The sequence below is a fragment of the Colletes gigas genome, unplaced genomic scaffold (assembly GCF_013123115.1).
Source record: "Colletes gigas isolate AHSC1104 unplaced genomic scaffold, ASM1312311v1 Colletes_gigas_Sc00003, whole genome shotgun sequence".
In the NCBI taxonomy this organism is placed as follows: Eukaryota; Metazoa; Arthropoda; class Insecta; order Hymenoptera; family Colletidae; genus Colletes; species Colletes gigas.
In genome coordinates this window covers 9163517-9191402 of record NW_025106632.1, presented here as the reverse complement: position 1 = coordinate 9191402, position 27886 = coordinate 9163517, and the positions used below count along the sequence as shown (strand labels likewise).

At 46.5% G+C, this 27886-nt stretch overlaps 2 protein-coding genes across 2 annotated transcripts in view; one reads left to right on the top strand and one right to left on the bottom strand.

Moving 5' to 3' along the window:
• Nucleotides 1-27886, top strand: part of LOC122404807 (cysteine protease ATG4D) — a 42398-nt gene that overhangs the window by 5057 nt on the left and 9455 nt on the right. The gene's annotated exons all lie outside the window — the stretch shown is intronic.
• Nucleotides 1653-27886, bottom strand: LOC122404806 (metabotropic glutamate receptor). Its single transcript, XM_043409045.1, has 7 exons — nt 26722-27886; nt 13626-14770; nt 12041-12831; nt 9350-9462; nt 6513-7166; nt 5968-6439; nt 1653-2983 (listed from the first exon to the last, which is right to left on the bottom strand). Exons 2-7 carry the CDS (start codon nt 14171-14173, stop codon nt 2838-2840), a joined length of 2724 nt encoding a protein of 907 aa, XP_043264980.1. The 5' UTR covers nt 14174-14770; nt 26722-27886; the 3' UTR covers nt 1653-2837.

The following is a 27886-nucleotide window of genomic DNA, read 5'->3' as shown; positions in this document are numbered from 1 at the left end:
GTCTTAGACAATGAAATTCAAGTGTCGTAATTGTACAAGTCAACTGTGTATCCTGATATTGGTCGAGCCGGGTGAATGTTCGCCTTAAAGCGATTCGTTTATTGTCTACCGTTTGTGGAAGTAATATTATACAGTAGAACGTCGATTATCCGAGCATTGTTTATACTTCGATATCTGCATATGTTTCGTAAATATTAGACATAAATACATAATTAAAATTACATGTTTCACTTATACTGTGAATGACAAAAAAAACAGAAAGTTGTTGGATTTGTAGTTTCGCCATATTTATAATATTAAAATGGCGATCAAAGCAATAATTAATAATTATATCGGATAACAAGGAAAATAAGTAATATATATTTATAAAAATTATTCTGTTACGTGTTTCCAACTTTGATTCTCCTAAACCGATCGACCGAAAAATCGTTTATCGGATCGAATTTGTCTTCCTATTAGTTCGAATAATCGCCGTTTTACTGCACTGAATTTGCACGTCACGTTGCCGACCTAGTTCAACATTTTCCGCTATTTTTGTTTTCTGTATCATCGATTCCATTTGATTCTGTGTATTCACGCTCGCGAATTCCGGTTATTGTTCTATAGTGTCGTACGGCGATCTATCGAATTGCACATCATTTCTATCCTTTATTGACTGTTGGTAATTAACCGTGTCGCGAATACAGAACTTGAAAGCGGACGAAAACATGGTCGTAATTGCGATCAATATCGTCGTTCAACAATCGGCTTACGATAAACATCTGAGACAGGAATAATAGAAACGATTCTTTAAGACGTTACAGATGCTAATCGCTTGCTGAAACAATAGTAATTAAAAGGGGACGGTATTGTTTAGAACAGAGTTAGGCGTCTTGGAAGCTTTTTCTTCGCGTACCATCGAAGTTACTTTCGAGGATCATTTGACTAGAAATCTGTTTCAGAAGTAGTATAAATATTGTATAAAAAGCTTCGAATAAACGTTAAACGTACTTGGTTATCAGTTGCTGAAATAAATTATTCGTTGTTTTCGGGAGAGAAATACTTGATAGGTGACCTGCTGCGTTGGTACCAGCACCATATTATAGTTTTATATTAATAACATAATATAGTAGTATTGAAGTAATACTATAGGCGCACTGTAGTTTCGCTATACTCCATCGGTGCTAAAGTTGTACAAGGACGTAGTCAGAATTTTTCAACTATCCCGTATGCCACAGCCTCGCCTACGCCCTTGAAGTTATATCATATTATTATTAGTATTGTTGCACCATAACGTGGCAGTAGTAGCAACGCAATAGCACAGTAACGTGACGATACCATAATGGTACAGTAGTCTGTCCAGGTCTGGTTAATATTTCGTTACAAAGATCATGGAAAAGCAATAAATAAACTATACTGTATCAAGTAAGAACAGCAGAGTTGCAAATTAACTTTGCGAGAGGTAAATTCGGATCTAAATTTAGGCTCGTCCCCGAATAGTAACAAATTTATCTCTAATTGACGCAAAGAGAATTTAATATCGAGGAAATTGTAAAATAAATTAACATCTTACGTAATTGTACCTCGTGGGAACATATGAGATCTCGCGCAACAATAGAATATATCTATTATATATATTTATATATATATTTATATATATATATATGTGTGTATATACATTTCGCGGAATGTAAATATTTTCTCCTTCGCATCGTCAACGATCTACGTGAGAAGAATGGACAATGAACGTCGATCACTCGAACAAGCTAATTACATTTGCGTGAGCGAACCGTTTTCGACAGAATAATTCCTGGCACGAGCCGCGATTTAACGACGCGTCGCGAGAAAACTCGAATCTGTCGTCGTTATTAGCTTCGATCGAATTTAATTCGCGACGCGCGGTCGATGCGACTTTAATCGCGTCAATTAGTCGGTTCGTTAAACCAGTAAACGATCCTACAAACATTGTAAAATTCATTTGCGTTTCCGATTGTTCCCCTCCCTTCGTCAATGTTTCGTTCGTTATCATAGTTACGAGAAGTGGTCGCAGTAGTATTTTATCGTCGATTTGATTCAAATTTTTTTCTGCCGGTTCTAGAATTTCGAAGTAAAAAGTAACGAAGAAATGTCGTTTTCGATTTTCCTTGTAACGCCCGCGGTCTCGTGCCATCGCGGTTTGCGTGCGTAATACTTATACATATGCGTGTGTATATCGTTCATATATAATTCACGAAGTTAACGTTAACAGTAACAATAACGATAACAGTGATCACGATACGAATGATCTCGATATACGGGTACAATGATTGAACGTGTACGACAATGACGATATGATCAGTGTCGTTATTAGACAATAGGCAACGTAGGTTTTTCATTAAAAGTTCGTCGTCCATCCATTAGACGTTTGTCCTGTCCCTTGCTAGTTACAACACGATTCTAAGCTTATTTACATTCCCACGCGTTCCCGTAGTCTTTTGTATGTTACTCCGATAGGACTTTCTTTCAGCTACCTTCGACTGCCCGAGTCTATGCAAATAACTTAAGCCTAGCCGCGACGAGTCCGTCGAGGATTCAAAGTCGCGAAACGCCACGCGCCTGGCAAGAAGAAGGAAGAGCTTTTGTCGGGCCAGGCGTACGATTCTTTGTGCAACCGGCCCGTTATCAACGGACGTGCTCGTCCTTTTTCTACCTCGATCTAATGCACAACATTTCTCTGACGACCGGCGGAGAGAATCCTCTTTTTATTAGTACACATTCGCACTATTCACTCGCGGCCCTTCCGGCCGGTGTTATCGGTTGGCTACTGGCCAGGACACAGCAGCGGTCTGAAATCTGAATTATGGGCCGCGAAAGTAGCTCTATAGCTCCGCCACTTGCTCGTTATTAGTTTTGGCCGATGTGTTCGAGGCTAGGGAGATCTCCGTCACGCCCACCGACGTCTGCACGGCGGCCGTCAGCGCGCTCTGAAGAGGCATGCTCTCGCTGGTCAGCTCACAGCCAGTGTCTGAAACGTGCATGTATTGGACAATCGATACCGAATTCGCGGTATAAGATCATTCGAAACCGGGTATGGGGGAATTTTATTTGAAATCTGTGCCCCTAAGACGCCACGCCTCGTTCCATCTACCTCGAAAACGAATTCACGATCGGAGTATCGACCTCTCTGGACCATGGTAACAGGCTATAATTGGCCATGTAATTAACGAAACTTTCGAAACGACTATTTTGCAAGAGGCACAATAGAAGTCGAACAGCAGCGGCCTTCAGAAAAGCAGTTTAAAGTTTCCAGAGCCGGTACTCGGAAATGAAAATTTCCACTATTAGTTTCAAACTCGACTCGAAGTTTGAAAGAGCAAACGCAGTTATCGACCATTGCGCGCAGAAGTGTACAAGTCCTCTGACGAGGATCGGAAGTTAAACTGCTTTAATTGAAATTGATACTCGGACGGGCGGTGGCTTGAAAAAATTTCATCGCGCGTTCATCCGCGACGAACCATTGTACGATTTTACACGATCGTACAGTCACTCTTCGAAAAGTTCAGGGGAAAGCTTCCAAGATTGCTTCAACGTCGAAGATAATATTTAAAATGTCAAGAATACCTTGCAACGAGCAACAGAGAACTGTAAAAAAGGAGTTTGAAATTAAGGTGCTTGCGAAGCAAAGATGACAAGCTTGCAGAGTGAAAAGGAGACGAGTCTAGGAGAGAAGCACTTGCAGTTTAGATATTAGTTAATAACATATTTCGGTTGATCGATAACTGGGAACGAACCTTGGAGACATTAGCTGTAGGAAAAATAGTTAAACGATATTAATGCATTTTGTAAATTGGCTGTGTTATTGTATCGTGGAGGGAGAACGCGCAGAGAACCGTACAACCGCTTCTTCGTGGGGTGCGAATCCTCTTAAATCCTTCGAAAATTTAATACCTTGTAATATCCGGCCGGATATAGGAACGTCTGTGCGAAGTCATCCATGTAACGTGTTTCGCGAAATCCCGTGTAAACGGCAGATCGAAGGTATCGACGCGAGGAAAATGAATTTCTTCGGCTGCGCTCGACCATGAAAGATTAAGCAAGATTTCAATTTAACTTTCGAAGATCGACCGACGGATGTCCAGCGTCTGCGAAACTTTCATATTTATCCTGAACGATCGTACTCCGAGCGGATACGGGCCCGTTTCGGTCGAAGAAGCTCTCCGGAGTGGAGAAAGATAAACGGTCGTGACGTGACAGCGGGACGTCATGTTACGTGGGGTTCGAAAATTAAATCAACCGCTTCGACGCTTTATCATTCGCCTAGTTTATGTTGCTATTGAAGCCGTTTTGATCTTAGCGTCCAAGTATTGGGTCTTTCGAGGGCGCCAAAATAGCTAGACTCCAACAATTAACTTAATAATTTAGCGCAGGCAAGAACAATTCTGGCCATTATCGTTCCCAGTGTAATCCCCGGTGATTGCACAGCACTCGGCTGTGTAACTGGTCCGGTAATTACAATAGACAGTGGTAATGGGGGGGAATCGATTTCCATACGGAAATTAAACGAGAACCGATGCGTCTGCCAACAATCGAATTCGTATTAAGTATTATTCCCCGGAAAATATTACGGTCGTGGTAACGCGCGAACACGTGACCAGCGTAATTTCACGTTAAACAGGAGTCTAATCGTCCGTGGGAGTTCCCGCGAAGCTGATTCTCAATTATAAATAACGAGGGTGCGAATACTCGCAAGACCGGCTGTAAAATAAGAAATGGTTTTCGTTTCACGCGAAAGACTTCGGTATATTCGAGACGACTGGGCGCGCAATAATACGAGCCAAAGGGAATTAATATCGAGTAGCGATCGTTTGCGATACTTTTACTCGTTCAGTAAGACTCTGTCCGGAGACTGACATTTTGGGACAGAAGAAACTATAATGAGCAAAATAACAAGAAACGAAGTCAATTAGAATCGAGTACCGATCGTTTGCAATTCCCAGCGTTGTTTTCAGCGAGCTTTTGTTTCGAACAGCTCGGTATATTTTAATGGTCCCGGGTTATAAGACTAAGGAAATCTATAACGAGCGCAACAATAAGGATCGGGGAAGCATAATGTAGGAATTCGAAATTACCGGGGGATCCTTCTAATTCGTTCCATCCGTGGCTTTTGTCTCTGTTGAGGGTTGCTGAAACGATTCCTAATTAATAGAACCGAATCAAGTAACAACATTCGTCGGCCATCGAATCGAAGAACCTCCGCTCGGCGGCCAGGCGCGAATCAACGTTCGAAGCGGATGGAAAGTTTGTTTTACCTTGTTCGTTATTAATGACGTACAAATTAGTTGACTTGAAGTCACGGCGAAAACCGCGCCGCAAAAGAAAATACGTGTACGTCGAAACGAAAGTGGAACCGTCGGATAGGAGGCGTTGGCAACGAGCCGAGTTCACCCGGTGTGTTTCGTTTCGGGGCTTCATAATTTGCGATCGAGTCAGCGGATTCGGGCGTTATTAGGTACCGGCGGGGTTCGTCTTTATCGTAACAGGGGATCCCGGGGGAGGCAAAAACCGTCTTCTTTGAAACGGAATCTTGCGGAGATTTTATCGACGTCACGGCACTTTTTCCTTTGCGCCTCGATCGACCAGGGCTCGACTTTAATATTCTTCTTTCGTTCGATTTTACGAGACGCGAAACCATGGGTTCCGTAACCCCGTTCGGTAATGGGATCAGATTCAACGGATGCTATCGGTTTCGACTATGAATAGCTAGGCTTTATCCAACTCCTCGAGCGGCTGATCAAATTTGAAAAGCTTACAAAACCGCGCAAGAGAAAATAAACACCGAACGAAGGAAGCTTGTTGTTCGGTGGTCGGGCGAGAAAGCTTCTGAAAGAATTATGCCATCCGTATCGAGGCTCGATTATTTGTTATGCTATGCAATATTAATACATAATTCTGGGTTAGAAGTCGTTTTAAAACGTTAAAGAGAATACGAAGAGAACGTCCAGTACTTACACTTGGTAATGGAAGAAGTTCCCACGCTGCTGCCTTGCTTCTTAAACTTATCGGCCATAGTGACTTTTCTACGAATGTTCTTGTCCGGTTGAAAGAGGATGATGTAGACCTTGGGCGAGTAGAGACAGACCAGGGTCACGGAAGCGCTGAGGCTAATCGCCACGCAGAGCGTGGTAATTTGGGTTTCGTGCGCGTTTCCGGTCCCGAAGTAGATCGGCACGAACGCCAGCCAGATGATGCAAGTGGTGTACATGGTGAAGCCGATGAACTTGCTCTCGTTGAAGTTCTCCGGTATTTTGCGCGTCTTCACCGCGTAGATCGTGGAGACGGCGATCAGGAGGGCATTGTACAGCTGCGAGAAGAGGAAGCTCATATCCTGGATCTTGCACTTGAGTATCACCTGCTTGCGTGTCGGGTAGACGAACCTCGTGTCGGGCGGCTCGATGATCATCCACACCAACGTTATCACGACCTGGGGACAGAAGAAACGGGACCATTTGTGGAAACGATCCCAAACGAGGGTATTGGATCGTTGTTTGGCTTACCTGCAACGCGATCAGGGCGGCAGCGATGCAGACTTGCGAGGTGGGACTGATGTACCTGAGTCTGACCACCGACCTCGAGGAATCGAATATCCTAGCGATCCTGTTGGTCTTGGTCAACAGAGCACCGTATACTGCGCTGAAACTCACCCCCACACCGAGCCTCTGAAGAACACAGGTGACTTTGGTGGGCGTCGCGAGCAAGATGAACGTGTTCAAATAACAAACGAGCACCCCGGCCAACAGAATGATGGTCAGCTCGCGTCCAGACGCTCTAACCACTGGAGTGTCTCTATGGTGGAACAACAGACACGCGACCGCGAGGGTAGCTACGATTCCAAGGCACGATATCACCGCCGGAACGATCGCGAATGCGCTATTCCATCTGACGTAGTTGATCGGTAGCTGGTAGCATCCCCTTTTGTCCTCGTGCGGCCAATAGCCGGCGTTGCAATCCTTACAGGTTTTCTCGTCTTGGACGAACTGGTACTCCTCGCACTGGTCGCACACCCAGCAACAAGTGTCACCCTGTTGCTTCTTTATCATACCTGGCTCGCAGGGCAATGAGCACGCAGAAGTCGGTATATCCTTCGTACCCTTTGCCCAGACGAGCTCATCCGTGTGGATGTCCAGCGAGTTGTACCATTTTCCTACCACCTGATGCCAACATTTACACCGTTATTGCCCGTCGCTCTTTCTCTCTTCGCTCGTTCGTTCCTCGGTGCATTCCAGAGGTTCAACAAGCTCCGAAAAACAACTGTTTCGAACTGTTACCTATCGGCTCTGATCGAAACACTTGTGAAAAACTTTCGTTCCGAATAACTGTTATGTAAGACATAAGGTTTCGGTCTCGGGTCTTCAGAACCAATATTATGTCGGTTTTATATCCGATACGGTTGCAATTATCGGTTCCACATAACAGTTATTCAAAATAAATGTTCTTCGTAACTGTTTCAAGAACCGAAACCGATATTATAACTCTTTTCAATCCCTAGCGCACTCATTTTCCCCCCCTTTTTTTGGTGAATAGTAGAAGGTAAGACATTTAAAATAAATAATAATGTACGCACGATACTTTCTTATCGACGAGCTCTCGAAGGGATAGTTTTGTTTCTATACACGATAGAACGTTTGGCGAAAATAAGAGCCAGTGTGATTGCAACTTTCGAGAGGAGTATTGATTGACGTTGAAATTTTCGTTGAATATACAAACGAGAACTCGTTAAAACGATACCCGACTGTAGTTGTAGATAGCACTCGATGCCTGTGCGGTGTGTGCACTCTTCACAGAATTATTTTTCGACGAGAATACTTTTGAAATTGCCAAATTTGTTACCGAGCAGGCCACGATTCGATTATTCGCATCAATTTAACAATCGTTCGTTTTTCTTTCTATTTGCTATAGGAGAAACAACGATCAAACGTTATTTAAATTTTATGCGACATTGTATTTTTCGAGGTGGAATTGCAGCTCGAATTCGTCATTGTCCGATATAAGATACACCGCGTTCCGTACGAAAATTGAAATACGGGCCAAGCAAGCTTTAGAAAACATTTTATTCCGCCCGCTATCGAAAATATACGGTGGCGTTTTCTGTTTCTTTTTTTTATTAATGGCCAACCCCGATAGAAACGTGGCGCAATAAAACTGACGCTTTTTGACGATTTAAAGTTACCTGTTCCGGGAAGTAAAAAGTGATATTTCATTCTGTAAGTTGTATTCAGTGTAGGAAGGTAGATGCAACGAAGGTCGCGTTGCAATTTATATCTCTCCTCCCCCCCTCGTAGCTACTTTATCGTTCGAAATGCGAGGGGCGCGCCCAACCTTGCGTTGATTTACGATTTTTATCGAGAAACAATCGTTAATTGGATACGCGAGCCACGGTGGAAAAACTGGTTGTTTCGTGTACGATGAAAAACTGGCGGATCAGAAACGAGTTAACGCGCGAACGATTTGTCTTCGGCCACGGGAATTAAGAGGACGAACACACAGACGACCGAACGATAATTAATTAGATGACCGATAGCTCGATACAGGCGTCGTAAATCAAATACGGTAAAGTAAAGCGTTCGGTTTCGAAATCAGTAGGGAGTCCTAAGTGTTTGGATAATGGACTTTTCGAACGACGGAACAATCACTTTCCTGGTATTAAAGTTCATTCGTTCAAATAGAGATCGGTGCAGTATTGCCTCTCTTCTTGCAATCAAATCGGGACTGTCGAGTTGCATGTGGAGAGGTTCGAGCAAACGAGCTGATCAAATAGGTTTTTAATTACACAGCTGGCACTCGAATCAACGGGAATGAATCCGTACCAAGTATACCTAACGCAAACTGTTGCAAGAAGCGAGGCAGAAAGCCTCTACATAATAGAGTATTCGAATACGGAAAATGCACTAACGATAAGAAACATCGACTACACATTGAAACTCGTGATTCCTAGAAAAAAAGAGAAAAATTTTATCGATTTATCAGGGTTTTCTAGCCCGTGTTTTGATCGAAAGATACAAGATTTTTATTATTTATTTGAAAAACGTTTCGCGCGCAACCGAGCAAATAGAATAGGAAGATTCAAACGTTAGGCGTTACGAACACAGTGTTTGCCAAAGTCCCCCGAAGGATAATTATCCGTGGACCGGTGAAATTCGCCGAATCCAATAATAGGAACCTCGATTTCGATATTATTCTAGTCCGAACGAGCGTAAAAGTGCCGAAAGCGGTTCTCGGTGGAAAGTTTGCCTTCCACTGGTGGGAAAGGAGAGGCCGTAATTCAGAAGTTCTAATTAATCGGGAAGTGGACCGAAAGGAGGGGGAAAGGGAAATCAAAAGTACTTTCACTTGCCCGATAGTGGTATCCATTAGACCCGTTCAGGTCCGATTTCCGGAAGTTGAGGATCTCGTACCGTGCCAGACCGTCCCCGTGCTCGTCGAACTTCACTTCGCTGCCAGCAGCGTCTGAAAACAGTACTTGTGTCTCTTAGCTTTTGTTAAACTTGGTTCATAACATGGCGAACAATCCGACACAATACGTATCTCAGCGAAATAGAGTTAGGAACAACCATCAAGCTCCTCTTACTGGACACTCTTCGACGCTAAAACTACCAAAGTCGAAACGACTGGTTTCAAACTTTAGTTTAAGAAATACTCGACTTTATGACTTCGCTCGTAATATCGAGAGAATTAAAACTACCACTGTATCGTGAATTCTCGTTTTTCCGTCGATATTTAATAAATATTTTTCTGCCTATTGTAATAATGTTTCGTCAGCTTCGAGATTTACGAGCTCTCGCATATTCAATTACAGAGGCTGCAATTCATTTCTTTTTTTTTCTGCTTCGTTCAGGAAAAAGCAATTCGTTAAATTCACACGGTGAATTTATGCCCCCCCGCCCCTTTCCCCGGTGGGAGTTTCGTTTACTTATAGCTGGATCGCTTCGGTTTTAATATATCCGAGGCCAGACGATCCCAGCAATATGGCTTTTAATTATGTCTCTTCCGTTTCGCGTAATTGACACGCGATTGTGCCTCTTGCTATCTTCCCGATCGTCGATTCTAGCTGCGAAATAATTCGATGAAGACTAAAATTATATTTTCACTTTGTTTTTAATGGGATCGGCACTGTGGTCGTGACGCGATATCCCGTGCCTAGGAGAGCCAGATTCCAAAGCCGTTTCGATAACCCTCCATTTAGCTGCACGGGAAATTTTTCATTCAATATCGAACAGATGACGCACGGGCTTTTATTTTACACACTTTTCTCCCCGCGATGCATTCGCCGATATTCCACGCGTACAGTGCTGTCCATTACGTCATCGGGCTTTTACAATTAGAGAATCGATGCTGCCTGATTTATGGTGTACGCGAGCCGACGAAATTATTATCTTTAATCCTCGATTGAGATCGTTTTTACCCAGCCGAAGCTCAGGTTTGATCGAGTGTTTACTCGAAAGGGGTAGAAAATACGGGAATATTTTGTTTTTAATAGCTCTGTATCGTCGGTTATGCGTACAGAGTTGTTCGAGTGTTCCATAAAGTCTATTTCACAATTGAAAAAATTCATTCGAACTGCTAAATTTGAAAGTGGCCCAGTGTGCATCGCGGCGTAATCTCCGCGTTATCCGTTCGCCCGGTGCGAGCGCAGATCGATCTAAACCGTGAGCGAAGTCACCGAAATCGGGCCATTATTTCCTGGTCATTTCGTGGAATTCGCCACGTCGCGACAACCGAACGAATCGATAACGCTGCCCGCGGATGTCGTCCGATTCGATTCGAGATACCGGTCTAATCACACGTGTACAGACAGCGCGAGAAAACCGAGCGGCGAGAGACGGTTCACGCGATACGGTTTCTCGATCGAGTCGATAATGCCCGAACGCAGCGTTCGCGCCTTTGTAAATGTAAAGATACCCTAATGAACATAAAAGATAGGATCGAAACAGGGAAATCACGTGCTCGCTACAGCGGCCGTAAAACCGTTAAGTAGTTTTTTGGGGCACGTTCGCGCGTATTTCGTCGCAAGGCTGCGAAACGGTTGGAACACGGTCGAACGGTTACTCGCTAAGCGTCCTGTTTGTAAAAGCCTTTATTATTTGAGTCCGACTACACATAAACCTCCGTGTTGCGTGTCGCCTTTAGAAATAGCGGGGAAAAAAAACAATGGCATCGGAGACTGCACACATTTAGGATCGATACAGCAACGATCCCCCTGTGATACTACCCCGCCCCACATTTTTATCTCTGTCCTTTTCTCGTTTTTTCGCCGCGACTCTCGCACCCGACCTCTCCGTTCCTCTGTCGTAGTCGCGGAGCTTTGCTGGCCTCGGACGAGTTTTACTTCAACCCTTTTTAATGGGTCTGTCTTTATCGCGCCAGAGTACGAGAATAAAAAAAAAAAAAACCGCCGCGCGCGGTCTGCGTTTCGCTCGTCGTCGGGTCTCGACGAACCGAGGGATCGTTGCTTTTTCAGCACGAGAACCGGACTCCGCCGCTTTTTACAGCTTCGCCGAAAATTCGTTTTCTGGTACGCGCCTAGGCATCTGCATTGAAACCGATGGAAGCGGTTTCAGGTTGCCTTTTCCCCGGGTTTCGAGAGCTTTCATCCTACCAGCGGCAAGATTCGCAATTCTAAGCTGCCTTTACCATAGTCTATCATCCATCGATATTAGGGCTTGAAAACGTAGGGTTGTAGGCGCAGGTAATCGAAGAAACGAGTCGTTTCGACCTCCATCGGTAGATCTAGCGTAAAGTTTAGTCGCTAAAATGAGCCGACGAGTTCGGCGTTTATCGTCGAGCCGACGATATTATCGTCCGCGTCATAAGGCGAGCGAATCGCGTCGTTTATTGCATGGTTCGTGTCGAGGGGGGGTGGGGTAAAAATTTCATACGAGAGCCACCGATTCCCGAATGCATCCCCAGCCCCTGAATCCCACCCCCCGGCGTTGTGCGCGGCTCGGCGACAGGAGGCCGGCGCGAAATATTGAACTCGGCTTTCAGAGCGCGGGCCGGCTATTCAGCGTGGGGCAATTCGACTCACCTGTAAAGGACACGTTCAGTAGATAATTCCTATAGAACGCCCCGCGGTCGTAGTGTGCCATCGAGGCGCACAGACCCGAGTTCTTCGTGCACACGTCCCGCTGAAGGTTGTGGAGGGCCAACGCGAACGCGTACACCGCGTCCACCACGAACTGGACTTTGGACTCCTGCTCGTATCCGGTCGCCGCGTTCAGTCTCAGGTTCGGGGTGCACACGGTCGCGTTTTGGGCCGTGGCGTATCGCTTCGGGACGCAACCGAACACCTCCTCCCAGTACTCGCCGAACCAGGGATTCCGTCGATTGGTGTCCGGCGTCAAAGAGGCCATGTACTCGTCAAAACCCGGTATATTCTCCGATTGAAGCTCGACCGTGATGGCGCCCTCGGCCTCCTCCTCTAGCCCTTCCACCAGCTTGCTCTGTCGGCCCCAACCGTCGCTGGCCAGCCACTGAAACGGTTGGCTCAGGTTCGATCGTCTCGCCGCCTCGAGGATACCTCTCGCGTCCTCCGCGCGGGTGAACAGTATCACCGCCCTGGCGTTCGACTTTTTGCTTAGCCTCTGAATTATGTCGTCGAACACGCGGTCGTCCGCCGCCCCCGGCACCTTCACCGCCGCCGCGATGCACACGTTCCTCTCGGTCGCCTCCCGCGTGAACACCTCGATTCCGTATTCCCCGTAGCTGCCCTCCGAGTACACGGTCGAGACGTACGACCAATTGGCGCTCTTCACCACGTCCACCAGGGCGATCGATTGGAAGGTGTCCGGAGGCACCGTTCGTGCGAAGTAGTCGAACCTGATGCAGATCAGAGATTTGCTTTCCAAACGAGGCGGGGGATTACGATTATTTACTAAGTCCTGACAGTGGAAAGAAATTGACCGTTACAACTTCCTTTCCCTAACGCGAATATTTAAGACATTGTCGCTTTGATTGACTCGACCGAAATCTATTTATTTCAAGTTTTAATAGCGAGCTTTCGAATGCTTTCGTAAGCCACTATAGAGCTCGATACATACGCAATCGCGCGCCTCCTTTTCACCTTTTGAAGCCAACGAAGAGCGAGGTAGCCAAACGTAGGGTGAGGATAGGTTTTCCAATGGTACTGGACGGCCAAAATCTTTTACCACTACTGCAGCGGATGCCAATAAGAAAGTTTCAGGTTGCAAGTGTAGTGGGTGCAAGTGTCTGAATTTATTGTGTCGTCTCTACGACGATTTATGGTGGAGTCTACGAAGGAATCGACCTAGCTGGTGGGAAACGTTCCAGGAACGGAAGCCCTAGCTTTCTACCTTACTCCTACTGACCCGAACAGTCGCAGCAAAGTATTCGAAACATTTTACGATTTCGTGATCGTTGAGCAACATTGTCATCGTATCCAGGCCTTTGCCAATAATACTTTATTATTATTGCTTCGTCAAAATACTACTTGTGAAATTCTGGTCATTCGAATCATCGACCAAGAAGTCTCTAAGATCCTTGTCGTCTCGTTGACTCCACCATAGACGAGGATCGAATTTTAATGAGCTCGACTCTATCGTAAGTAATTTTCGATTCGAAAGGATGAATGAAAATCAGTGTGTATTCGCAACCTGGTTTTATCGCTGAGGGCCTTGGCGGTGGATGCCGGCGATATCTGGGGGATGTGGAAAAGCCTAAGCAAATTGGCCACCTGAAGAGACACCGAACTATAGGATCCCCCGATCACCCCGAAGATCGGTCCGGCGGTGGCCGTCTTCTTCACCCTTGGTACGGACTTGTCGGCGCACTCGAGAACGCTGATGTCCAGATTGGACAGGGACGCTCTGACGAAGTGCAAGCTCTGATTCAGCGCGTAGGTGTCTCGGCCGCACGTGTCGAGGATGTGGACGCCTAGCGTGATCCCAGGCAGCGTCCTTTTGTCTTCGTTGATTTGATCGACGGCGAACAGCATCGCCTCGAGACGCTGCACGCCGCGGTTGTAGACGTTCGGTCCGCAGGTGGCGCCGCCCTTCTCGTGTACCGGAAACAGACCGCCCAGAACGATATCGCCGGGTATTAGAACGGCTTCTCTTTCGCTGTGCGCCTTCGTCTGGGACACCACCGAAAGCTGCTCAAGCGATACCAGGAGTACCAACATCCAGGTGAGAGGATGGTACATTTTAGCCGTTGACTGTCTAGCTTTCCGACTTGGCCGACCACGAAGATCACATTTTACCCTCTTCTGCGCCTAGCTTTCGAGATTCCTAATAATTTCAGGCTAGGTATGTGTCGCGGATATCTTTAAAGTCGGTCTAAGGCATGTTATTTAGAAACGACGGCCGAACGGTTAGCGAGGATTGGAGTTGTCGATCGGAGTAGAAAAGCTCGTCTCGCGCAATAGCGTTAGGTCGCTGACTAGTTAGGCCCTTTGCGCGTATCGTTTAACTCGGCTATTTACATCGTTTCGGCTGCTTCGGTTTTGGTTCGTTCAGAGTCTCTCGGTTCGATCGATAACGATTCGCGAGGACCAGCTTCATCCATTTCCAACGACGGTTTTGGCGCACCGAACAACCCGTGACAACGAACCAGACGAATCCAAAGTTATCTCGTTGTCCGCGCCCCGTCGTCTGCCGCATTCTCGACGGCGAGAGTCCTCCGCGTCGCAGTCTCGATCTTCCTCCTCTCCAGCATCTCCAGTCTCTTCGAGTTTACAAACTGTCGCCTCGACGATCCCGTTGACGAGCCCGGGTCTCCGGTTTGTCGGCCTCGATCTTGCCTGACGGTCGCGCAAACAATTACGATATTAATTCGTTGGACTGTATTATTCGTTTCGACGCTAAATCTCCCCCGAGTTTTGGGGGGTAACTTTTTTACGTGTCCCTCCTATTCAAAGCATGGGATCTGGGATCTACTTTGGAGGTAGATCGGGGACGCAAAAGCAACGAGAAACGTTCGCGTATAGTTTCGTTAGACGTACACGTTTCGATCGAAATAGTCTTTGAACGAACGATGTTCTGGCGGTCGAATAACTTTTGGCTTGTTCGTTCCCAGAATCTAAATCCAATGGACGTTTATTTTTGGAAACGCTTCAATCGTGGCTTCATTCGACACTTACCGCCAGTGTCGAAATATTTAGCCAACGTATACGAGGATTCTGGCAACGAATTCGGCGAAATAACTGAAATAGAAAAAATGGCTATAACTCGAGGACAAGGCTACTCGTTGGCCGCCCAGGTACAAACATAATATCGCCTTATTAATTTAACGTCAATCTCATATTGTCAATCATGACAAAAACAAACCACGAACCAGTGACGATCTTAAATAAACATCGTTCCTAATAACGAGCATAAAAATAGAACAACCAACGCCAGATTGTCTTTCCTAGTTTTCATTTTATTTCGATTCAAAGTTCCGTCGTCCATATTGGAAAATCCTATGGCAACATTCTCCGGTATCTTTTCCAACTTCTCCGGCGAACCAGTGATTTTTTTACCCCCGTCACGTCCGATTTAACTCGACCGCGTTTGCCGCTATTTATAATGCTGTTTCACTTTTGCTTTTTTCGAGAATGTCGGGGCGAAAAAGAAACTCGCCACGCGAGGCTCGGATGCGGTCGTCAGCGTCGAAACTGCGGCGAAATTCTCGAGGTTGGCTACGACTGGGCGGGCTCGTTAAATTTCCCAACTCGTACTCGTTAAGCGGACTTAATTTCACGGAACTCTAACAAGCGTGGCTCCGCTTCCAGCTTTAAATTCGAGGGTCCTTTTGCGTTTTTCTCCCCTCTTCTCTGCCGTGCTGCTCTCGAGTTTTAAGATCGCCATCCGATGCACGGTTTAGCGATTGTCTCTCTCTTTTTATAATTTTATCTGCCGTTTACTCAGCTTCTTTCCGCGTGAATCGGATTAACTACCCCCGAGGATCGGGTCAGAATCCAGGGTTTAAGTCGTTGAGTGGATCGGTTCGGCAATTCCCGAAGAACGACACGAAATTAGAAGCTCGGGGAGCGTCTAGTTTCTCCTCCGGTCTCGCCTCTGGTTTTCATTCCCCTTAAGATTCTTTCCTAATCAGTCTTTCAAGTAGGACACGCGCATATCGAAAATTTGTCAGGTCGCGAGCGCGAGTTACGAAATCCCACAAAGTAAATGGGGGTTTTGTGCAAAACGCGCGCTCAGTCTCCGGCAAGTGCCACCCTTAGTTTCTCGAAGGCATGCTCTTTGTTAACCGCTCACCCTCGGCCCACTTCTGTCATGCGTGTCCGACCAACGGCGACGTTTAGAAGAATTTGTCCGGAACCTTTAGTTCGCTCGTGTCATTCGTTTTGTACAAGGTGCGGCCGAATAATATACACCAGCGGCCAATGGGCGATCCCTTATGAAAGAATAAGAAGACAAATTCACACCTCAACGTCATTAAACATTGTGTCGTATGCTACTCGAGGACGAATAATTTAATCTTATCTAATAATATATTAAAAATGAATGAACCTTTAATACGTAACGTACGTATATTCGAGAAACGTGCCCAAGTATTACTTCCCGGTGCATAGTACGTGTCGAAGAATTAATTGAAATACAGTTTGCGAATTTAAAACAAGATTTTTAGCATTTCCTGTTAAGGGGACACCCAATTCTGACTCTGTACGTAGCGAACACAATTGTTCGCGGCTAGGACCGAAACGAGCCTCGGTCAAGTGCTCGATCAATTTCCAGAGTGCTTTCCTCCACAGAGAAACATTTATTCCGTCGTTCCGATTTATTCGAACAAAACGAATCATCCTGTCTCCAGCGTTACGACAAATTCGTTCTGTACACCGCAAAATCAACCTTTACACCAGGAATGCCAAACGCGCGCCTCGGTCCATTAAATTCTCTACACATCCAAACCTTTTTATTATATCACGTGGTATTTTTTCACTCGCGTGTTTAGAAACGGCGAACACAATTTAGAAAACGAGACGGTGGAGACGAAAAGAATACGTGTACAATTAATCTTATTCACTAGTAGTAAATATTCGATAACGCGAAATATTGTGTAGATTAATTGCCCGCTGCATTCACTGACGATTACCAAGCCAGTCCATTTTCTGGCATTTTCTCCTTTCGGCTGGTGCGTTCAGACCGAGAGAGAGACTTTCTCTTGTTTTCTGCCGGGGTTGCTGAATATTCCAGGTAGTCGGTCTGAATATTCACGCGGCGCGTTTTCCTAGCCGATTCGCTCGATGTACTTTCCCTTCCAGTTTCTAATATAAAGGGTACCTGTTTTCCCCGTTTAAAGTATCGACCTCTCGTAGTCCCAAACTATCGATATTTACCTACTTGGACCTTTCCCAACGATTCCCAGCATCCGCGATATTCCCAGCATACCCCGACCCTTTAATTCGGCTACATCGATTTTCTTCGGCGCGCGAACTCGAAAAACTTTGTTCCTCGCGAGGGAGCTTGGTGCTCCAGCTTGCCATAATTCGTCCTTTGATCGTTCTCGCATAGCCGCCGTCTCGAATTAATCGAATGGAGCTACTTGACTCTCATAGTATTCCTGGACGATGTTAATTATCAGCTGATACCTTCTTCCTTTCGGTCTGCAGTGCGTTTCAAAACTACCGCTTCGACTCGCGACTGAAAATGCACGTTGGTTGTTTTCTTCGCGAGCCTCCGTTTCTGAGAAAACAAACTCTGAAAATATTATTCGATGTACAGGGTGTTGAAAGTGTTGTGTAATCTCCGAGTGGGTCGAGAGAGTAGAGATCTAGCAACGTCAGAAATATCCAATTAACTAGAAATATCGATTCGAGACCCGGTTCTTCCTTCGACTCGCTCGTCCATTATTTTTCCGCGCGAATTTCCGAACAATTTCCTTCCCGCCAGATGTATCGCAGAGTGCCAGCTGTTCTTTTCCACGGTGGGGGAGGCGTCCGGAGAAGGATTCCCCTGCGAAAAGCAATCTCGATGCTCGCGCGTGTCTTCGAGGCCGACTTCGGAAACGTTCGATCCTCTCTCGCGTATGTAGGACGTGCGCACATTAGCAGTTTCCTGGGCAATCACGGGCCGGAAGTTACCCGCAAAATTATTAGTCCGAAAACCGGATACACAGACTTGATACATTCCGTGGAACGTTGTCGCAGAAACAACCGCTTCGGAACCACGCGATAAGTGTTCAACAAGTTACGCGTAATTCGCCAGCGGCACACAAACGCCCCTGGAATATTGCTTTCAATCTTTTGGTTCGCTAATTATTTACTAAAATATTTTCTAGCATTCTTTACAACATTTACTCGATTTACTTAAGTGTATTATATTTATTGTGTCAAGGACTGTGTTCAAGGATGAATACCGGCCACCGTGCAAACGAGAAATTATTTGATTCGAAGAGTTTACGATCGAATAATATTATTATCGGTGTCGAAAAGAAAATTGACGAGGCAAGGAGACAATTCCAGAAAGGCGAGACGAGTTCCTCTTCGACCCTTTCGCTCTGTGCGAAAAGTTTCAACAATGTTTCGCGACAAAACTACCGACTGAAACGGTTTTGTTCGAAAGCTTCGCCGCTTTCGATGCTTCAAGGAGAACACCTGTTAACTTGCTCAAGCAGCGCGCCACCGCTTTCAATTTTTAACCATTCATTCCAGGGATCCCGCGATCTCTTTAGCTAAATTGCCGTCCTCGACGGTTTGTCCTCGTTTGAAAGCGAGCAAAGTCGAAGAGACCGATTCTCAAGCTTCGAACCAGGGATTTATGCCCCCCGACCGTAATCACACTTTCGAAACCATCGTTAGCCGTGACATTTTATAATTCACGCGTGCTTGCGCGTTTTCGAAGACAATCGTGACGATTTCAGCGCTGAGAGAAGAATAATCTCGCGAAAATGGTCTCCTCTTCTTCACTTGAACATCAGTTTGCGCTTTTCCGAGGATTTTATCTCCATTATTATAATAAATTATGTCATTCCTTTCGAATACGAGTCTTCGACTCTCGATTTTCGACGTATTCCTGCCATTTCCGCCAAGATCGAAGCTGTTTTTATTCTCCCCCTAGAATCGAATGTTTAGAAAGACGCATCGACACGAAAGTACGCTAGTGTGTAGGTATAGGGTATTCGAAACAGTCTCTGGTAAACTTCAGGGCGAACGGATAGGTCGGATGGAGGATAAGATGATCCGACGAGGAACTGCCGAGCATTTCCGAAGTTGAAATATTGGTTTCAACTACTCGGTGATTTTGTTTCCGATCTGAACAGCACCGTTCAGTCGTATCCAATAACGCGACAATGGCAGAACTTTCCTTGGGCATTCTTCAGGCACGGCGAAGGTAGTCAGAAACCGAAGGTCGTTTGGATCGTTTGTAGAAAATGATTCGTGGCTAAGGGCTACGCGATGAATTTATCGGATTGCCCAACAGGTACTTGCGTTGTTTCCTGTTGTAAATAAAGATGCACTGCCTACTATTGGAAACAAATGCAATTACTTATCGAGTACCGAATGTTATCGAGATTTTGATCCTCTTCTCATTGGGAATTCTTGCTTTGGGATATCTGTTCTTCGTTCGTGCGGTAAAAGGCATCTGTAACGTGTACAGATGGGTAACCATAAATCAAGCCGATAACGGTTGGAACCGCTGACTCTTCTGGATATTTTCGTAGTAAAACTGTGCTGTTCCTAAAAGAGCACCAAGTAAATTTGCTCGGTAATACACGACGCATTTCGTGAATTCGATAGGAAAGGGTTAACGCACTTCAAAGCTTCTCGAGTTTGCCGCTAGGAATCCTTAATTTGCCAGCGCCGTTCGTAACAAATGGTGTGCGTAACCCGGAACCGTCGTGCTCGATGGGAATCGGACGGGTGCGCTCGGTACATGTCACGCAATTAGCGATTCCTCGTGAAAAAGTTTCCGGTACTTTTCACGGGACGGTCGAGCTCGATCCCTGGTCGAAGGATCTTTTTTCAAAAGTCACTTTCGAGGTCTCCTCGTTAGTCAAATTATATTAAAAATTTTTATTCAAGACGAAGAGCCACCAGCTTGCCAAGTTTCTCCCCTCGACAGAGTTATCGCACGACAAGTTTCCCAAAAATTGAACCGCCACCTTTTCGGCACGCCATGTGCACAGTTTCACACCGAGGGCCGATTCCCGGTATAAACTTTCCGGCCTTCTTCGTCCCAGTCGTTGATTAAAGGGTATTACTTACTCGGTAGTCGTACAACGACAAGTCGACCCGTTTTCTTTGAACGAAGCGAGAACCAGCAAAGTGGTATCCCTCCAGTTCTCCGCCAACTTCTCTCTCACTCGTCACTCCTCCCCTCCTCGAGTTGGCCCCTCCCCCCGCGGGCTCTTTTTCTCATATCGCACTCGCCGTCCCTCCCCCATCCTCGTTTTCACTCGTCCCGCCACCCTCGCTCTGCATTCGAACCCCCCCTGCTTCTCGGCGACCGCTTTCACCCTCTTTCTCTCTCTCTCTCTCTCTCTCTCTCTCTCTCTCTGTTTCTCACACCCCGACGTCGAAACACCCCCGACGACCTCTTCAAAACTCGCTACACGCGCAACACTTTACCAAATGAGTTCTAATTCATGCCACGCTCCTCGCCTTTCCCCTTCGCCTGCCCTTTACCCTCTCCGTCGCGCTTTCTTCTTCTCGTCCTTCTTTGAAGTCGCACTCTCGACTTCCCGTTTCTTCCACGTCCCGACGAAGGCGCCGCTGTTGTTCATTTAGTGGCTCTCCTGCACCCCTCCTCTCCCATCCCCCAAAGTCAGCGATGCGTCTCACAGTCTCGCGCCATCACGGCGTTTTTCGGTCGCGATCGCTGTAAGGACGTCATCCGAGTACGCTGTCCCCCTTACAACACGGTTCGAGGATTCGGGAAATGAGACGATTCCAATTCGCTCGTCTTCTCTTTCCTTGAGTTTAGTATCGTCTGGTCGCGGTACAAGGACGAACCCGGTGTCCCCTCCACCTCGAAGGGATCCTTTTTTTTTTATTCCTCCGGAACGTTCCACGCCTGTAACGTCGTCCCCCATCCGTTAGCGGATTAAGACAACGTCGACGTAATCGCAGGGAGCAGCATCTGCAATCCCCGGAGAACGAAGCGGGCAAGAAAGTTCAGGAAGGGACCTAACTTCGTTCCGTGTTGCCCGATCTCTCGTGGGTCTACCATCCGGGAGCTAACAAGCGCGTCTGTAAAATGATCTTTAAAGCGTCGCGCAGACCTTCGATCGGAGACGTCTCTGCTCGCCAATGTCAACCGCCCCCTCGTTCGAAGGCCTTCCGGGACTGCCTGACGCGATTCTCCAATCTCTCTCCGGGTCGATCGATTCCTGTAACGCGGTTAGAACTGCTCGCAGTTATTCCAATCTCGCGACTCGGATGACGTCGCCGGGAGCTGCAAGGGGGGGGGGGCGGGAATCTCTTTCCGATTCGGCGATATTAAAAACCGCGATCGCGGCCGCGCCAAGGACCCTAACGTCGTTAGAATGCCGGGCGCGGGAACAAGGCTAATCCGTCGTCGGTTCCCGCTTACTCGGGGAAAACCACCCGATCGAATATTTATTTAATCAAAATATCGTTTAAGCTTGCTTTTGTAACCTCGTCGAAATCCATTAATTGTTCTAGCTCCAGAGCGAAAACTGCTGTCGCCCGTATATGGTTTCGCACCAGTAAATATCGTCGGACAGGTCTCGGGTCCTGCTCAAGTTATTCCCCCATGGATCAACAGTGCCAAGAATCGCCCGATCTCGGCAAGTATCCCGAAAAAAAAAATTGAAAACGGAGGGGGCAGAGTCTAACGGACGCTAAACGCTATATCCGGGCAGCCCGAGCACTCGACTTCTGGTCTCTAGGCTCGCGATAATTGCATCGGCGACGTTTTCCGGCTCCGCGTCCCTTGTGTTGTCTCTGCCTCCTCTCGGTCTGAGCCTCGCCCTCGGGAAATCTCGTTCGCCGACTGGATTCTGACACACATTCGGCCCAGGCTATCGCGAGCAACAAAAACAAATCAATAGTCTCCCGAAGTTTGTCCCGCTCGCCTGCGGACACTTATCCACCGCCTCCTCCTCTCCCCTCCTCCTCCCCCCCCGACCCTTGTGTTTCGCGAAGATTATTTTTCGACTCCCGCGGCTGTTCCCTCGGGTCCGCGTCTCCCCCTCGCCGCGTTTGTTTCCCTGGAAAACGATTCCCGGCCTTCTCCGAACGGTCTGGTCTTTTTCTCCCTGTCCTCGTTACCGTTACACCAGCCGGTCAGCCTGCTTGCGTCATCCCAAGACAACTCCGACTCTCTTTCATCTTTCCCGTTTTTCTGTTACCTCTCGCTTCGCTGAAGATTCTTTCTGATTGTCCTCGCGAAGAGCTCATTAGGTGGGCGGTGATCGATGGAGCTGCCGGTGAACGGAAAGATGATAGACTTCGGAGACGTTTCGTCCCGCTCGAACACGTGCCGCGTCGTCTGCCGTTACACGATCATTCTTCCGTTGTTTCCGCGTCTCTACAGGACCTTATTGATATCAGTGGATAACCACGGTCGAAACAAGTTACTCGATTTGCTTTCAATTTCTACGCAGAGTTCGGAACACTCTAATTGTTCGTCTTACTGATTCTAGTCACGATGTATCATTACCTTCGTCGTACCATCAGATCGATAAGTATTTACAGAAAATTATTCTTCCTTGCAAATTCTAAAATTCCGGTTAAATTGAATATCGATACGTGTGTATAACCGAGCCCAGTTAGAGTTATGCATCTCCAATTTTGCATACACGAAGAGAAGAGTACAACCCCTACTCTTTGTAAAATAATAACACGTTCTATCTTTTCTATCTTTACCACCCTTGATTTCGTGGAAACGGCCATCGATTTCGAAGTTAATTTTACCCGCGACGTATAACGATCTCGTTTTAAATAATTGTAGACGTCTTGGAGCGCGAGGCGGGCCTCTAGGGAATCGGTTCGTTCCTAGGCGCGTCGGTCGCGCGACTATAATTCTTGGCTGGGGTCGTCGGGGGAATTTGGCGGGAATTCGCGGAATGCAATTGCTATTCGCCCTCTAGTTAATTCGGAAGCACGACAGTCGGCTTAACTTTTAGGAACCTCGCGTTCGGTGCATTTTGAAAGTCAGCTGCGTTAATTATCCCTGAAGGGGGTCGTTGTTGGGCCGCTGTCCGCGCCTTGTTCTTCTTAACCCGTCTACGGCGGTTTCAATACGCGAAATGCACAGTATTCCATGGATTCGTATCTCTTCTTTGTTTAGAATAAAATATTGAAGGAGAAAAGTGAATGGTTCGAAGGGGATTATATTGGATTGGTCCGGTTTTCAGTTATTCGCTGATCTCTGTTACAAATTCTGAGCCACGTCTTCCAAATTTTTGCACTTGACGATGTCGCTAAGATTGCATATAAAATTCATTTTAGTCCTGCTTGTCCAATAGATTATCATTAAAAAAGTTTCAATAATAAACAGACTGTGAGGGCACCTTTCGCACCCCCACGAGGAACAGCCCTGCGTATCGTAATCAAAAGTGATATCAACATTATAATCGTAGCGATAGATTGTTCTACTTGGTTCTCCCGATTTTATTTCTTCAGGTCTTTTTTGTGGTGTACGTCGAAAGATAAAGTATCTAGAATCCTACGATCTATTTTGAACGTCGTTTCAAGATAACCGATATCTTTTTCCATCATTTCTAACAGCTCAAATAAAGAAGAAACGCTACTTTGCTACTTGTTAAATTCGTCTCGATATCTGTTAAAAGTACGAACAAACGATAGGTCTATCTATAAAAGAACCGAAGGCAACCGTGGGAGCTGATAAAAAGTATACCATAATCAACCTAAAGGCTTCTTTAAACCTTGATCGAGCACGGTAAAAAAATATCGATCCCCGACGACGGAATAATCTGATGCGATCCTGTCACGCGGTTCACCCTGTACATTTTACAAATCGATGTTGCAATGGCGTACTACACGTAGGGTCTCAGAAACTATTTTTGATTAGAAATGACGTTGATACGTTACTGTGTATACGCTCTAGTTGTAGCTAGTTACTTCCTTGTTTAATTCCCCCCCTCCCCGCACACATGAAAGAATCCAGTGGAGTTAAATCCGGTGAACAGACGAGCCAATTTACAGCGCCATTACACCCGATCCAGTGATCCTCGAAAATCTTATCCAAATAGTAGAGATCAGCTTCTTGTGTAGAATAACCTTCGAAAATGGACAGAACATAATCCGTCGGGATTCTATTTGTATATTTTCCGATAGAATAAACAAATCAGTCGACGGGGAGTCGGTATATTTTAATCCTCTCAACGCCTGAAGCTAATAAGACGACTTTAAAAAATCCATTTTCCTCCAAACATTGAATATCGAATATTTCAGCTCTTTTAAATGAAATAGCTATCCAATAAAATATCTGTCGATAATACCACGCTATAAATTAACGCTTCACAGTTACCGGTGTTCTTTTTTAAGCAAAAATGTATTATCCACAGGGCGGAAATACATGTTTCGTGACGCCGGTTGTCCATAGCCTGCGAATCCGTGAACAAACAGTTCCGTGAAAAATAATTATATCGCGGCGATGCTCGTTCCCGGAACTCAGGTACAATTGTGAAAATCTTATCCATACAATTTTTGATGAAAGGGCACGCGATAGAGATGGAATTTACGACGATGAACTACGAAGTACACTTGAGATTGCATTTTTATAACATTCACCGTAAATTATAATTAAATTTGTTTTCTCGGCGCTAGCAAATCCCCATTTTCCTTATTACGAGCAATTGTAAACTCAGTTCAAGTAATACCAACGAAACGAACGTCGTGTGTATTCGAATATGTTGATAAACGCACTCGATGACCACGACACTGTAAACCAGAATCAGAGTTGGTTAAATATTTTTAAACTCGTTTGTAAGCTAAATTTAGCCCGTGACTTCGGTTTCCTTCCCATTTAGTAGTTTGATGTAATATGTATTTTTCATTTATCCATTCGTAAATTGAATGTTTGTCTTGCTTTTATAACCGACCGTTCCACAAACCATAACACCTCCTCCTTTCATTTGGTGTCTATTCTGATACTACGGACATTTTCTCAGGTCGTAAAAATAGTATAACCAGTCATCAAGCATAAATCTTTTTTCGTTCGAAAACATAACTCCCTTCCGCTCTTTTTACCATCTTCTACAAGGTGGTCCATGGTTTCTCCGCCAAATTGCCAGAGATGCTTTGTAATGTTTGCGAACAAACGCTTTGTTTTAGAGTTAGAAACAAACAATGTACGGTTTATTTATTTGGTCGAATTTATTCCACGTCGAACTATTTTTAAAATCTCAAAATGAAGTCCTGCTGGAAGCTCGACAGCGACGAACAATTGAATTTGTTACTGTACGAAGTGCCTCGGTACTTTGCCGAGTTTCAATAACTGCGTTTTTAATTCTTTGTGCAAGTTCTTCGTACGAAGTCGCTCCCGTCGAGTGAACTTTTTGTTTTAAAGTTTCCCACACGTAAAAATGGAATGGTGTGTAACGTTGTTTCAAACTCTAAAACAAAGAGCTTATTCCCAAACTTCCGTAACATTTCTTTTTCCTTTTAACTTCTGGATTAAGTTTTCGCAGGCTGGCGCAAGTGCTACGAGACACCCTGTATATTATCGATGGTTTTCTTTCGAGTTTTCTTATTTTACTCTCATAATTTATAATACGATACAACTGTGAGAGAAAATTTTCTTCTATTGGTCGTCTGTCGTACTATTTTTTGCCAAACGTTCATAAATGGCATTTGGTCCTTGGAATTATTGGAGAAAAAACGCAAAAGAAGTGTTTTATCCTTGCGTGGTCTTGGATGTTGATTGGAGGGGCAATCACCGGTCGCAGCTATCCGCGATAGGTCTTTCGAGGTCGATTCCCGAAAGAATAAGTGGAACCTTTGATCGAACGGAGTCGTAAAATTCGGGTCCTCCGGGTCGCGGTGACACCGGTCTGGCCGGTGAGGAATTTGCGGAACCAAGCCTTTTCAAGCGGCAGGTTAGCGTTATCGTTGCCACCCCCCGATCCCCCCGATCCCCGGTTGGCCCTTCTTTCACCCCTCGCCGCGTCTGAAAACCCTTTAGAGGACGGACGCTTAAAAGCCTCGGGTACGAAAATTGCCGGCTGACCTAAATAACGATCTCCGCTTCATTCATCCGTCGCCGCGGAAAAACGCTGGCAGCACGCAGCCGACGACGACGCCCGGTCTGCCGTTCCCTCTCCGTGGGAAATAATTAGCCCCGGAGCGCTACCGCGTACGAATATGATGCGTATCGAATCGATACCACCAGCCGGCGAGAACGGTCGACGTGTTTACCGCCCCTAAATCGCTGCTCGAGTCCTCGAGGATCCTTCGGTCGAGCCTCTCGATCGATAATCGCCGGAGGGGATCGACCGAGCCGACGTCTTCCTAGGCACGCGTCACGACACGGACGATCGATCAACCAAAAGGATCCAAGCGCGTCTCCGCGTCGTCGGGCGATCTCGAAACCGATCGCGAGTCCTCCTCCCGAAACGTTCTTGATCGCGTGAGGAATTAAACCTCGGAGCACAGTCGAGCAGTTAATTACGAGCGCGCGATAGTTCGTGTCCGACTCGGAGATTTAGATAACCCAAGGTTATCTTGGCCAGCCAGCAAGGATCAGCCGGGTGTAGAGCCCGTAGGAGGGACGATCGAACAACGTCTTGTCCTTGATACGGAACCTTTCCCCTCGTACTTACCACCTTCGGACGATCCTCCGATGACCGAGTCCTCCCCTCGATACGAGCGGGTAAGCCGATCTGGACGATCAGCGATCCGTCCGGACGAACCACCAAAACCACTTGTACCCTCGAATCGATTCGCGAGCCCGAGACCTCCCCCTGCACGTGTTCCCGAAGCGATCCACCGACCGTATCGAAAGTTCCTCTGGATCCTCCTTTGTTTACCGCCACCGTCGGGGAGGACGTTGGAATTTCGGGTGATCTCGATCGTCGTCGATCGCGAGGCGCTCGAGAGGTTTCGGTTGCGGTTCGAGCGGTCAGAAGCACCAGGACGATCCCACTGACCCAGACCGCAACGGATCGTGCCAGCAGATATTAGGCGTGGAGGCTAGGATGCGGACGGCACAGGACGAGCAGCCATCCGGAGCTCAACGGTCCCTGAGCATCCTCGACGCGTGTCCCGATCCGGACGGCGATCTTTCTACTTGGTTCATCCCTTTCTCGGATCGGTCCTCGAGGGTTCGAAAGGATGCCCGAGGGGGTTGTTTGGCAACATCGCGGTAAACGTGAAGCGACTACGCGTCGTGGTTGCCGCCACAGCACGACTGGCCGGCCGGCCGAACCACCCTCTCTGCTTTCGCCCCGTAACTCCTGCTTTCCTCTTTCACTCGCGCGCGCGCTCTCTCCTACCTTCTCTCTTTCTACCCTCACCACCGTGCGCCGCGCCGCGCCGCTCCCACCTACCCACCTCCGACACCGGAGCTACTCTTCCGTCACGGTCGCTGCCGTGCATCTCCATTTTCCCGCCAATTTTTCGAGCTTCACGCCCAAATTTCAATCCGCTCCCCATTATAATATATTTATCACCAGACCAACGGATACGCTTTTCGACAAACGCTTATCGCCATCCACTCCACGATAGATTCTTTTTCATTAAACTCCTGTCTTTTACAATCGATTCCACTTGGCAAATTCGAGCAAGAAAAAAACGTCAGGTTCACCGGATTTTCTATAGAGTTGTCCCTGAACTCTTCTAAAATACGAAATGCGGATAGTTTGGAATTTTGATTTCAGAGCTGTATGAGATGGGGAGGCGTTTCCAATAACATTTTGCGATGCACAGTTACTTGTTTCTCGAATAACCAAAATTGGTATTGCAGATATCAGGAGTATGGAAGCTTTG